The 13,171-nt window shown below is 36.2% G+C and overlaps 1 protein-coding gene and 1 long non-coding RNA gene across 4 annotated transcripts in view; one reads left to right on the top strand and one right to left on the bottom strand.

The window, feature by feature from the left end:
• The window catches only part of tmod (tropomodulin), a 116,031-nt gene extending 113,737 nt beyond the window's left edge, over window positions 1–2,294 (top strand). For all 3 annotated transcript variants that reach the window (XR_011174075.1, XM_069120700.1, XM_069120702.1), the window contains one exon: window positions 738–2,294. Coding sequence is in view for 1 of the 3 variants with exons in the window: in XM_069120700.1 (XP_068976801.1) it covers window positions 738–802 (65 nt within the window). In the remaining 2 variants the exon portion in view is untranslated. The remainder of the gene's footprint in view (window positions 1–737) is intronic.
• Window positions 1–13,171, bottom strand: part of LOC138183578 (uncharacterized) — a 92,707-nt gene that overhangs the window by 8,230 nt on the left and 71,306 nt on the right. The window contains exon 3 of the long non-coding RNA XR_011174079.1: window positions 19–216. This is a non-coding gene — a long non-coding RNA (uncharacterized LOC138183578). The remainder of the gene's footprint in view (window positions 1–18; window positions 217–13,171) is intronic.

Genomic DNA, 13,171 nt, shown 5'->3' with positions numbered 1-13,171 from the left:
ATTATTTTTAGAACTTACTTTTCTAAAAACCTCCTTTCCCATTTAGTTCAATATTATCCGCTCCGTAAGTCGTTCAGTCTCGTTCGAAATCCTCGATGCATTATCCTCCACTTCAACAACTGTTTAAAATACTCAACGTTTCCCCACGTTCAAAAATATCCTCCTGTAATTTCTTCCAACTATTTGAAAACTATCTTCGTGATACGAAGTGGTTTCCTGAAACAAGCGATATAAATGAAAATAGTGATTTCATATCGGACAAGAATCGTTCAATACGACATAATATGACTTTTATTCTTTGGAAAATCAAGTTTAAAGATCTTAACTTGTTGGATCTTTAGAAGAAGAAAGACTTTTTCCAATATTTTTACTTGTTAAAAAAAATCGTTAGTTTCTATAATATTCATTGTCTTCGTTCACTCTTAAAAATAATTAATAAATACTTGACTTCTAATTTTAGTTAATCGAGGTTAATCAAGAATATCCAATGAATTTTCAAATTCCGTTTTCTCCACGTTGAAATCTTTTAAACAAATTCTGCCTTATATCGCAACAGCCACGTTCTCCATGACACAATTATATAAATAACGATACGTCGAATTTTCTTCGAAAAGAAACGCAATCGCCGTGTTTTTCGTCAAATGATCGATCGATTCAGTGGACTCGAGGATCCCAGATCAGCAAGCTTGGTCACATGTTCTCACACAAGGCCATCGATGGGCGACTTTTTTCCACAGATCGTCTACACCGCACGGGAAGGTCTTCCCGCAATTATACCATCGGCTGGGCCGTACGTCGATGATGATGATCACCAACGTTCACGAATCTCGACAAGGACGACCTTTCATGGCGACCAAGACGCTTGAGTAATCTGTCAGCGATTATTTATTGTATTAACCGGATCAATTTGGTATTTAGAATAAGACAGAAGTTTTAAATTATATGATTTTCAAAAGAATGCAGTTTAGACGAATGACAATTCATTTTTAAGTTCATTCGATTGCGATTGAGGGATGATCAACCCTTAACTGCTACGTATGATAACGCGATATTTCGAATGTTATAAATATCGTCGTAATTTTATTTTTAAGTAACAAATGGCACTGAGTGTCGCTAACCTTCGGTTACTAATTTATTAATAATTACAAACCGTGTCACAATAAAGCTACGATATTTTTACATTATTTACGATATTACAATGTTACATTTACGATGTCGATTAATTAAAAATATTACGATATTGGATTTTATATTTATTTATAGCCTACAAGAATATAAAATTTAAATTTTTATTGCAGAGCAGTTCACAACTAGTGAACTCGCGTAGAGTTTCTATTTCAACGTAGCAGTTATGGGTTAAATATAATAGTTTATCAGTGCAATCTAGAATAGCGGATAGTTTGGAATAATTTAAGTTGCTTTCAAAGCGTTGCGAAGCATCGATCTGCTTTTAAAATGGGTCACTTCTGGTTGCATTTGAGATGTTTAAAATTATCGAAAAGCAAGTCACACAAGTGACGGAGAACTTCTCTAATTTTCCAGGACTTTTGCTTTAGTTCTTGAAAGAAAATTCTCTCAACGTTTCTACATTCAAATTGTGCTTTTACATTCGATTCATCAACCATTTGAAAAGTTTACGGATCTGGAAATTGTAGAACCTCGAAAGTTTCGTCCTTTAACTAACGACAAAGAAGATATTGGAAATCCGGAATCTTCCAAATTTCATATAAGTCCGAATTTCTAGAGAATCTTAAAAGGACGCGAGTGAAAAAATATTCAATAGACACGCACAGGTTGAAGGTAACGAAGCTTCAGTAATGAAAGCTTTCGTGCGTTCGAGCTTCTCTTTTTTTCCTCAAGAATTTTGTGGACCATCTGGAAATACTACTGTCGTTTGAGAGCACTTTGCGTTCATAGCTAAAACAGATACAAATTTTCAAAGAAGATATATTCAATTCTTCGACTGTTTCGTGATTTAGTAATACTAAAACGAAAATCGTAGAAAGAAACTTTTCAGGATTCTAAATTGAAAATGATCCAGATCTTATAATCAATTTGACACGTTGATAAATATAAAAAAAGGTAACATATATTCTACATATTTTTTATTTACTTAATCATTTCTTTTTCTCTTCGATTAACTTAAAATAGGAAATCATTGTAACGAGAAAAGCTCATGTCTGTCTCGAATTCGCTTGGTTAAGATTCGATTATACAGGGTGGTTGGTAACTGGTGGTACAAGCGGAAAGGGGGTGATTCTACGCGAAAAAAGAAGTCGAAAATATAGAATAAAAAATTTTTTTTTAATTTTTTTTTAATTTTTCCATCGAGACGATCTACAGTGAGATCCGTTATAACGAGACGTGAATAAAGTGCACGCGTACCGAGCGAAAATTCAAAGTCGATTTTCTCGAAAACAAAGCCTCAAACGAAAAATTTTTATTCTATATTTTCGACTTCTTTTTTCGCGTAGAATCACACCCTTTCCGCTTGTACCACCAGTTACCAACCACCCTGTATTTAAAAATGCCAATCGCATCTCTCAAGAAGCGGTTTCAACGAATTTTGTTATCATTATACTTGAGTTCGTTACTGATTACGTGTTCTTACAATAATTAATTATACTTACAAGCAACAAATGAGACAAAAACAGGAACGTTTATCATCTATATCGATTCGAAATAAAGATGTGATATCAGAACCGAACGTTAAAACTACATGAAAAAATGAGAGAGAGAAAAAAAAGAAAAGATTAAGAAACATAATTCGATGCTTCCTATCGCTATCGATCGAATTCGATCTCGTCGATTACTTCTCTGGTGGTTCTCGCGATAAAGGGGTTCCGCGGTTTTGGTTTCGAAAGCAGCCTAGCCGTTCCGGCTACGCTTCCGGTTTCCCTTCCCAGCGCATTCAGAGCTCCCGGAAGTGTCTCGTTTTCCCAACCGGATGCCACGGAACCCGCTGAATCGCACCTGACCACTTCCTGCGTCCAATACCCTTTATCGTCCCTCTTCGCAGGTCAACGAATTTCAACGTCGTCCCCAGACTCTACGATCGTCTCCCTCTCCCCTCTCTCTTTCTCTCTCTCTCTTCCTTCTATTTTATTTTTATTTCGCATCGTTTCGGTGGAAGTTTTGTCAAATTTACTCCGTAAATTCCAATACCATCGACGGTCAACATAAATCGAGCGCACAGTCGTTTCGTTCCCGTTTTCGAATTTTATTTCACCGATTTCATCCGAACGCTCGAAAGTTGCGCGGGTAGAATCGATGAAATTTTTTTCGCGTCACATGCCAGTTTTCACGAACTTTAACGGCGGAAATTTCACACGAGTTTCGTCGTTGGAAAAATTCCACTTTTACTCTCTCGGCGAGGAGACTACGTAACACGTTGCTCTTACCGTTCACGTTTAGCCCGGCTTATTTCTGTTTTGCTAGCGTGCAACTTCATTTTTGATCATTTGCTTAAAACAAATCAGGAAGGTTTCGCACGACGCTACCTACGTTCGCTATAAAATTGATTTTTCAAGTAAGTGCTTCCGCGCGAAACGATCGTGCTCGATATCGCGCCGTTCGAATGAAACTGAATCGTGTTCGTCCGTGAAATTCAATTGCTTTTCGTTCTATTAGATTGGTGTATATAAAATGTCGTTTCTTCGAACGCGAAACTTTAACCAGCCGAAGTTTTTTTCGAAACATCGAATATAAAGTAACGTCCCGTTGATCTTTTTCGAAAGCTTATCTTAACCATAGATTTATAAAAATGATCACCTATTAACGAATTCTCTCGTGTAGAAAAATGTCTCTTCTTCAAACGCTAAATTTACGTTCTCAGCGACGTTCCTGACAATTCTCCAAATTTAATCTCATGAAATTATACGAATATTCCAATTATTTACGATGATCTCGATCTATTAAAATTGAATTCAAATCTCGTACAGACGTTTTATACGCGTCAACCTAGTAATTGTTCTGTTAAAAATTTTGTTAAAAATCTTCTATTCTCCCGGTTTTAGAGAAACGATATTTTACATGCGTCGAGCTAATAATTTCCTTTTATTTCGCTATTTTGTAAAAAATCGTCTAACAAATGATTCTAGCGAATCTCGATTTTCTTTTACATTTTTCCTCTTAAGTGATCAACGAGAGAGACTTGTGTGCGTATAACTTGTTTTTTTTTTAACGTTCCTGTTGAAACACTTGAAACAGAGCGATGTTATGTCACTTGGGCCGCGTGATCGGAAGAGCGTCGAGTGTTGCACCCTCAAAAGTTCGGTGAAACGAGTCGCCTTTGACGTAACGTTCATTCGTCGACACTCGAAATCATCCTGAAAATCGTCCTCGCTCGTAAGTAGCTGTCAGAGTATCAAGAACGATCGTTTCTACGAGAAGCGAACGAAACTAATATCTCAAGAAGTTAAATGGCGTCTCCGACGTGGAAGATTAGTTCTTGGCTAGTTTCGATGGCTGCCCCGCGTTGTGATACAATTTTGAAGCGATAACATTCGGTAGAAATTTAGGCGGATTTTGTTGAAATATATAGGGTGAACTATATTTATCAAACGAAACACCTTGTTTCTTTGAGATTTTAATTTTTGAGACGATAATATGAATTGAAAAAGTTAGAATAATATATTAGTATATAAATATCGTATAGTAGATATTTTGTACTGTTACATGAACTTATCTTATTTCAATTAATACCGTGTAACAACCGAGATAAACATTCATATGCTTTCTATTTAATTTCTATTAATAAGAAACTTTACAAGTCACAAGGTATTGATAAATATTCTTGCATAACATCAACAAGTTTGGTAACGAAAAGTATGAAACTTGAAAACCAAATTTTCCACATATATTCGTGAATTAATCTACTTAACGAAAAATGATAAAAATTTGTAACTTGTAAGTTTAGCGATAATATTAGTCGGTAAATGATTGTGCAAGAGGATGTTGGACTAGCAAATTATTTGTTCCACATTCTTCTCTTATCCTTGCAGCGATAAAGCTTATTCTCTGTACACCAAAATTTCTACTCTGTATTTCACGGTTCGTTATCGTCGAACCAACTCGATGGACGATTAAATTCCAAGTAAAATCGATTCTAAACCCCTGCAAAATTACACGAGAGTTAACTGAGGATAATATTAGAAGAAATTTCAAGCTGCGACTTGGACTATCCTTCTGATGCTACAGCGGTAACAGGCTGTGCCACGTAACAACCGCTTTAAACGAATCTTTCCGCCATATTAACCGGTCGGAGGTCGCCTGGATTTCCCGTGAAATATCATTTTTAGCCGGTGACCGCCGTGGGCGGGCATTCGAGGAACGGCTGACCAGGACTCTTTTCGTGCGGTCGTGTCGAATATTGTCTGTAATCGAGAGAACGTTCCTGAGAGAATGAGATCGACCGAATGGGTGGGAGTGAATGTAATATACGAGTCGTTTCTGTCGCCTCTCGTCGTTTCGAACGCGTGCAGTCCTTGCGCTGGAGACACACCGTGGTAAACCCCAGAGCGGTTTTGTCGCATCGCGAGATGTAAGAAATTTGCCAGTAATATTAATATATTACCACACTTCTCCTAATGGTAGGTCGTATGCTTCGTGGAAAGTTTCGTCGAACTTGGAAAAGGAACGGCTGGCAGAAATTCTTGGTTAGAGAAAACGGTAGTCGTGGAATAAACAGATTTTTCGATGACGCCTTTGCTGAATAACTCTTGCATATCGTTGTATTTATTAGTTTGAAATTATACAAAAATTGAGAAACTGTTTGTTATAGTAGATGGAGGAATTGGTTTTTGGAAACACCAGCATTCATTGAAGATTTTTCTTTTGCTTTGACCAGACGTCCTTCTTTTTCAAAAGTCTTGTAATCGATCAATGATACTGTAAACTAACAATAAGAAAATTATCTTCAGAAAATTCGACCAAGCTTTCCTCTATATGCGAGTTGAAGAACGATCGGAGATGATCGTTTCTTGGAAAAATAAAAAGAGAAAAAAAAAAGGTGGAGGAAAAGGGAAACTTCGCTGTCCCTTTCGTGATTCGTTATGTTTCTATTATAGTCAGGTTTCCGATCAGCGAAATAGCTTTTCATCTCCGGTCGTTGCATACGCGATATTCGTTAAGGTACTAATGAAACTATTATTCTAATTAATGATTAGCATCGATGCGATATCAGTCTGTACATATTGTCTTCGCTGTCATTTCTTATACTTCGTCGTGACTTGTAAATGCAGTAGAGAACGAATGGTCGCGTGTATGATCGACTTTTGCAAGAAATTCGCTCGCACGAGCGAAGAATGAACGACGTATAGAAAAAAAAGTGAGAATTCGACGCGTTTAACCTCTTGAGGGAAATGATGTTATTTAACATTATCTGTCTCGTTGGATATCTGAATGCAGTTGAGAAGTAAGAAATATTCATTTGTCTCTTGTCTTTTTCTTTTATTAGAATCATCCCTGAAGAGGTTAATGGATATAGAAAAATAAAAGTAAAGATGAGACATTTTAACGAGCGTAACGTATGTTTATCGCGTGTCTCGATGTTAGAAATAGAAATAATTGATTAAGAAAAATGACGGTATAGTCATTTGTCTCGCTCGCGGCCTTTCGAATACGCCTCCTTCTTTGTAATTCACGTATTTGCATACACACTCCGGCACACGATACGCATATTGCATCCATATACGAAACTAAAATGCACGCGCACGATCGAAAAGCCTTGCTGCTAGCCTTATCTTGTAACACGAAGTATGAATAAATCATTGAAAACGTAAAAATAGTCTTTGTTTGTTCATTTTCTTGAACTGGAGGCCAACAAGGTTTGTATTCTACAATTTCTGTTACGTAAAATATAAAACACAAAGACGTGTACAGATCGAAACGAAGTATTTGAAAATCGAATAACGTAGTCCAAGCTATTGTAGAAATTTTCCTACGCGTAGGTGTATTATACAATGCAATTAAGAAACTATGATGAGAAAGAAGGGCAGAATCTTCGTATTTCTCGGTATTAGAATTTTAATATTCAACGCAGATATCCATTTTGTATATGTACAGATGAAGATAAATGGAAATGTTTATATTTTACGTTCATCATAGATATGCCAGCATGAAGGAAATGCGTTGAACGGGGAACACGTGAAACGCTTGCCGATTTGATGCAAATTAAGGTAATGTTTAATGCAAATTCCAAGCGATTATATTATGGAAACTTAAAAGTCATTAAAGCACAAATGTTCTAGAAAAATAGGGTAACACTGTTAATTCCTTCGTGTATGCTATTTATCGTTTAATTGCTTAACTTACCAAGTGTTCATACGCAACGTGGTAAAAAAGCGTGGAATATAGTCTCGAAAAATATAGAAGATTAAAATATTCCATGCGAACGTTCCAGACTAAGTATATAAAGGATAAAGAAGAACAAATTAAACTAAAACTAACTGGATCTGTGAAACACATTAAAAAGCTGACGAAAACGACGATTAAATCGATCAAATCTATCTCTTACTTTCTATAGCACATTCTTCGACTAACATCGAAACATTTTACATACGTATCTCTATCTCCAAAACAACTGACCTTACTTTCCTATAAATACGTTCCCCTATAAATTGTTTCTTTATCCTATCGCAGCCTGAACATATCCAATTCCAACTTCTTATTCGATTCGACTATTGTAACAAGATCGTGCCGGCGAAGAAACGCGAAGGGTTCACGGACACGTGGTCCGCGACGGCACTTGTTCGTGGCAAGTTCTAGACGGCGACAAGTTCGTCTGAATCTGGCTGAATGGACGCATAGATGGCCGTTGAATGCAGTCGTTTACAGGCACGCATTGAATCGGTCCCGGAACGTGGTCCATTCATAAGCAAACCAGGGAACGGGGCCAGCTCGCAGAGGAGGAGAAAACGGAGGAGGAGGATGTCTTATCGGGCGACAAAGCGTCTAATCCGCGTGCCGATTTCCGGGCCGCCGGTTCCGGACCCCGGAATGCACGCTCCGTCGAATATATCCGACTTAACGATCGCCGATTATTGAATGCAAATTGATTCCCGAGTTGCTGCCGGGATCAGGCGTCTCTCCAGTTTCGAAACCGTGCTTCAATTGCACGACCGATGCTCCTATCGCGCTACGTCGCGTCGTGTCTTTTCCAAGGTACGAAGCAGCTTCTGCGAATTACTGGCATTCATAGAAAATGAAGACGTTATAGGAAATTTTTGGCACGAGCTTGTTAGACCTGAAAAAGAACTGTGCGCTTTAGATTATTAGTATTTTCTAGCTTTTGTAACCCGGTTATTTTATTATTAATAACGCGGTTATGTGGCTCGCTGTCGGTGAGAATTTTATTTTTGAAGAATTATTATTATCTGCTTTGGTACAGCGCGTATATCATCTTTCTTGATATTTGGTGTAGTTTATGAATTTCAAATTGTACACATTTTTAAATAAAATTACAATACCATTCGTTCATAATTTCTTTTCTATTTTTGATACAATGTAATAACTATCCCAAGATTACTGACCTAGGATGGTATATTTTCTATATATCTAACGTTATAATTTGTTTATTTAAAATAAATATTGTAATTGATAGAAGTATACAGGGTGGTTGGTAACTGGTGGTACAAGCGGAAAGGGGGTGATTCTACACGAAAAAAGAAGTTGAAAATATAAAATAAAAATTTTTTTTTTAATTTTTTCTTTTTTTTTTTAATTTTTCCATCGAGACAACGATCTACAGTGAGATCCATTATAACGTACCGCACGCGTACCGAGCGAAAATTCAAAGTCGATTTTCTCGAAAACAAAGCCTCAAACGAAAAATTTTTATTCTATATTTTCGACTTCTTTTTTCGCGTAGAATCACCCCCTTTCCGCTTGTACGACTAGTTACCAATCACCCTGTATATCTTTAAATAAGAGATAATACAAATACACAATACCGTACATTACAGTACAATAACTAGCATAATGCACGTATTACATTATAATACAAATTACTGTACGTTATACTATTAAACATTCACCTCTATTTTCCCCTTAAACTAACGCATCACCGAATAACCATTCCTCTTCTAAAAGTGATTAAACCAAGGAAGAACGAGAGTCGTCAAACGTTTCAAGAGACTAAGAACAAGCCGAGTCCGCAAAATCACGTCGTTAATCCCCGTATATCCCGATGTAATTAAAAATATATTGCCCAAAGGCGTTATTTAGCCCGCCAATTTCATTGATTATCGTTGCGCGTGTATCACCGTGGAGAGCGATTGCCGCGAATTAGGTAATTTCCTTAACGATCCTCTACACCATAACTTTCGCTGCTGCTAGTTAGCGATCCTCTTAATTATCGCTGCAACTCGTCGGATACTTTCTTTGAAAACTTCGTTCTTGAGATGTTTATTAATCAAATGCTGCATCGTCGCAATCAATGATTGAATTCCCCTGGATGCGTTCTCCTTCAGGTATTTCTCCCCTCTGTCAGTAGCTTTCGTTTCACAAGTTATCGTTTGTTTCTTGAAAATTCGACGTCGATACAAACTTCTTAACGAGACGGACGGCGAAATAAGTAATTGTACGACCGGTCCACTGGGAAATTCTTCGACGAAACGCGCGAATTCAAAGTCTGGAGACTGGCTAGGGAGTTGGAGCTATAGCGTGTCGCTGTTGTGGTCAGAGTTTAACGTTATCGAGCTAATTACCTTATCGAACCATTGCTTTGTTCAGTGAATTGGAAATGTTGTTGATCGGGTTTTCGTTGATCAAGCCTTTCAATTACCCTTGCTTCCGTCATTTTCACTTCAAGTATCGTATTATTCTATGTCGTTCACATACGTGATCTACTAACAAATTAAATAGATCGGATGTGTGTGTTTCTTAATAAATCATTCTGTGTCTATATTCTGAAACGCTCGTGTCACTTATAACGTGACTTAATACATTAAACGTGAACTGGTTATCGTTGTTTTGACATTTCACGTTTCTCTTGCAACCTTTTGATGAAACATGCGTATAGACAGCGCTACGTATGTACCTGCATATACCACATGTTCATCTTATTTTCAGACAGAGAAAAAACCTGGCGAAGTTTGCTGTATAGATACAAGTGGAGCGAATTGAGATCTCGTATGTTCACGTTAGAGATATAAAGTTTATAAATGTGTCTCACGTAAGTAGAACGTGATCCCTGAAAACAAAAATAAACTCTGGCCGCCATATTTTCCGCGCTGTTGGACATGTTTTATATTTTCCTTGATATTCTTATAGTTATGGAAATCTGCTGTGTGAAATGCAAATTAAGGAACGCGCCACGGACCCTGAATAATCGCCTAATTCGATTTTTTAGCGCGTTAAGCTTGCACGAAACTTCCACTTGCTTTACGAAACTAGATTAACATCTCGTGCAGACGTTACGAATCGTGAAGAACGCTATCAACGTATGCGAATTTTTCGTATGTACATACATATGTATATCGTGTGTGTGTGTGTATATTTGTGTGAGCTTTCAAACAAGAGCAAACTTAGGAAAACTGTGTTAGACTTGAATGAAGTACCTATAATAATAAGAGCCGTGCATCGTTATAACGCTAGCGAAATTTAAAGAAATACAATACGCTCGTGTAACATAAATATTTTAACGAATCACACATGTATACACAAATGGGTGATTTTTCATGAAGATATTTTTATCTCTTATATGAAGATTAGAATAAAATTGTTTCTCGTAATTTTATTTCCTTCTAGTTGATTGTGAAAATATTTCAGTAGCTTGTAGACGCTTCCTATTGTTTTGTTTAGTTTAATCGCCAATTGGTAACATGAAAAATAATAGCAAAGACAGTGAAATATAAATTTGCTCAGAAATTGATTCTGACAGTTTTTAGTTTTCAATTATCTTGGATATTTTATAGCTATGCAAAATAGTTTTGTTATTGTATATCATATGATATAGTCATTTATTTATCATAGAAAGTAACAGTCTATGAATTATCAATACAAATGTGTAAGAAATTATAATTTACATCAGTCTTTTACATTTGCATGAACGAATTACCGTTTAATGAAATAAATTGATCGCGAGCAACGCTTCGTTTAAAGTATAAAGCATAGCGTTTGCCAGTTGCCATACCAGAAAGCATATGTAATACAATGGCGCGTTAAATCATCGACGGCGTTTGCCAAAAATGATAAATGGCCAACGATTTGTTTTCCTTTTTATCGTGTGTGTTTCGAATAATTGATTCGACGTGTCAACATCAACTTCAATTTCACCGTAAAATGAATTTATTACAAACAATTCACTAACCGAGTGTGTGCGTGCGCTTTACAACAAAATTGAATATAAACGAAATTTCACCCCAAACTGGCCTATGTTACTGGCCGTGATTTATCTCGTTAAATCTTGCAAAACTATTTATCATATGAATTCGACGTATCGATCATACAAATAATATCGCCGGAGAAAACAAAAAAATTACAAACATTTAAAACATACAGTGACATCGTGCAAGTGTTTCAATTTGCTATGATAATCTTCCATGAACGTATTATGCGTGTAAAAACAGAACGTTTTCAAATTTCGTTGACACTATAGCGATGCATAATAATCATAATTACATTAGTAAAATTTGAAGCCAATCTGAAAACGTGGATCTATAGAATGTCAAAATATATGGAAAATATTTGTATGCTTTGGTCTACGGATTAAAACGATGAAACAACGTTCAGCAAAAATGTGGTCAGAGGCACATTTTTCGAGTTATAAACAATTTACGCTAGAAACGTACCAACATCGATAAATCTGCTGACGAATTTGCGTAAATATATGCCAGTCTAATTCCCAAAAATATTTTCAATATTTCACATTTCAACGGAAATTTCCAAAATTCCTAATTTCCATTCTAAAACGAACTAATCGTAGGCGAAAAGGAATTACTCGTTTGATCGCAAGGAATATTTTCTTGCAAACTCTGTACAGGATGTCCCGGAGTTTAATAGTCAATCTTTGTCAGTACGTTCTACGGGTATAATCGAATAAAAAATATAGATATACGCGAAACATAGGTCACTTAAAGCCTTACTGAAAGTTATGATATAAAAGAATTATCTGCTACGTCGCGAGGAATATTCTCTTGCAAGCTCTATACCGTACATTCGCCATGTCTCACTGTTTGTATGTCCATAAACAACACAGACATTTACGTGGTCGTATTAAACCGTATACTCGTATCTGCTCGGCGTGGCCTGATCGTATTGGGAAATGAACGACTTTCGACCCTCGCCGCGGATATCTAGAAGTATTCGAGCTACGATAACCCCCAGGCCGATCGACATTTTGCAACGTGCAACGCTGACGTAACTTCCCGTAACACGAAGGACTTCTTCCGCAACGCCTCTAATGGAGTCTTAATGGAGCTCTTTGAACCACGACAGTGAACGCAGCCTCCTTCTATAACACGAAAATAAATACTTTACGCATTGTCTCGGGAGAACTAACGTTCCTTTTTTTCAATACCCATTTCGTCGATCAACCATTGCTTTAAAGCTTTAATTTCGTCCCCGATGAGAGGTTTCTCCCGCTAGCTAATAAAATAGCCAAGAGCTTTGTGATTTAATATCTGGGTGTTCGTTTGACGAGATATTAGAAGATAGATACATATTGGTATAAGTGGTAATTGAAAGGGAATAGAAAATCTTAGAAAACGTTTATATGTTTTAACTTATAAGTTTACATAAAAGAAGATTAATATTTGGCAGAAGAAATTAATTTTTAATATACACATTTATAATATACAATTATATAATATATAATTATATAATTATAATTATATATTATAATTTTTAATTATATTTTAATAATACTAATTATAATTACATATTTATTTAATTTAATTTTATATTTAATAATACTAATTATAAATACTAATTATACAGGGTGGTTGGTAACTGGTGGTACAAGCGGAAAGGGGGTGATTCTATGCGAAAAAAGAAGTCGAAAATACAGAATAAAAAATTTTTTTTTCAATTTTTTTTTAATTTTTCCATCGAGACAACGATCTACAGTGAGATCCGTTATATCGAGCGAAAATTCAAAGTCGATTTTCTCGAGAACAAAGCCTCAAACGAAAAATTTTTATTCTATATTTTCGACTTCTTTTTTCACATA

This window comes from Bombus flavifrons, chromosome 9 (genome assembly GCF_040668555.2).
Source record: "Bombus flavifrons isolate JBK064 chromosome 9, iyBomFlav1_principal, whole genome shotgun sequence".
NCBI classification, from domain to species: Eukaryota; Metazoa; Arthropoda; class Insecta; order Hymenoptera; family Apidae; genus Bombus; species Bombus flavifrons.
This window is presented reverse-complemented; position numbering and strand designations above follow the sequence as displayed.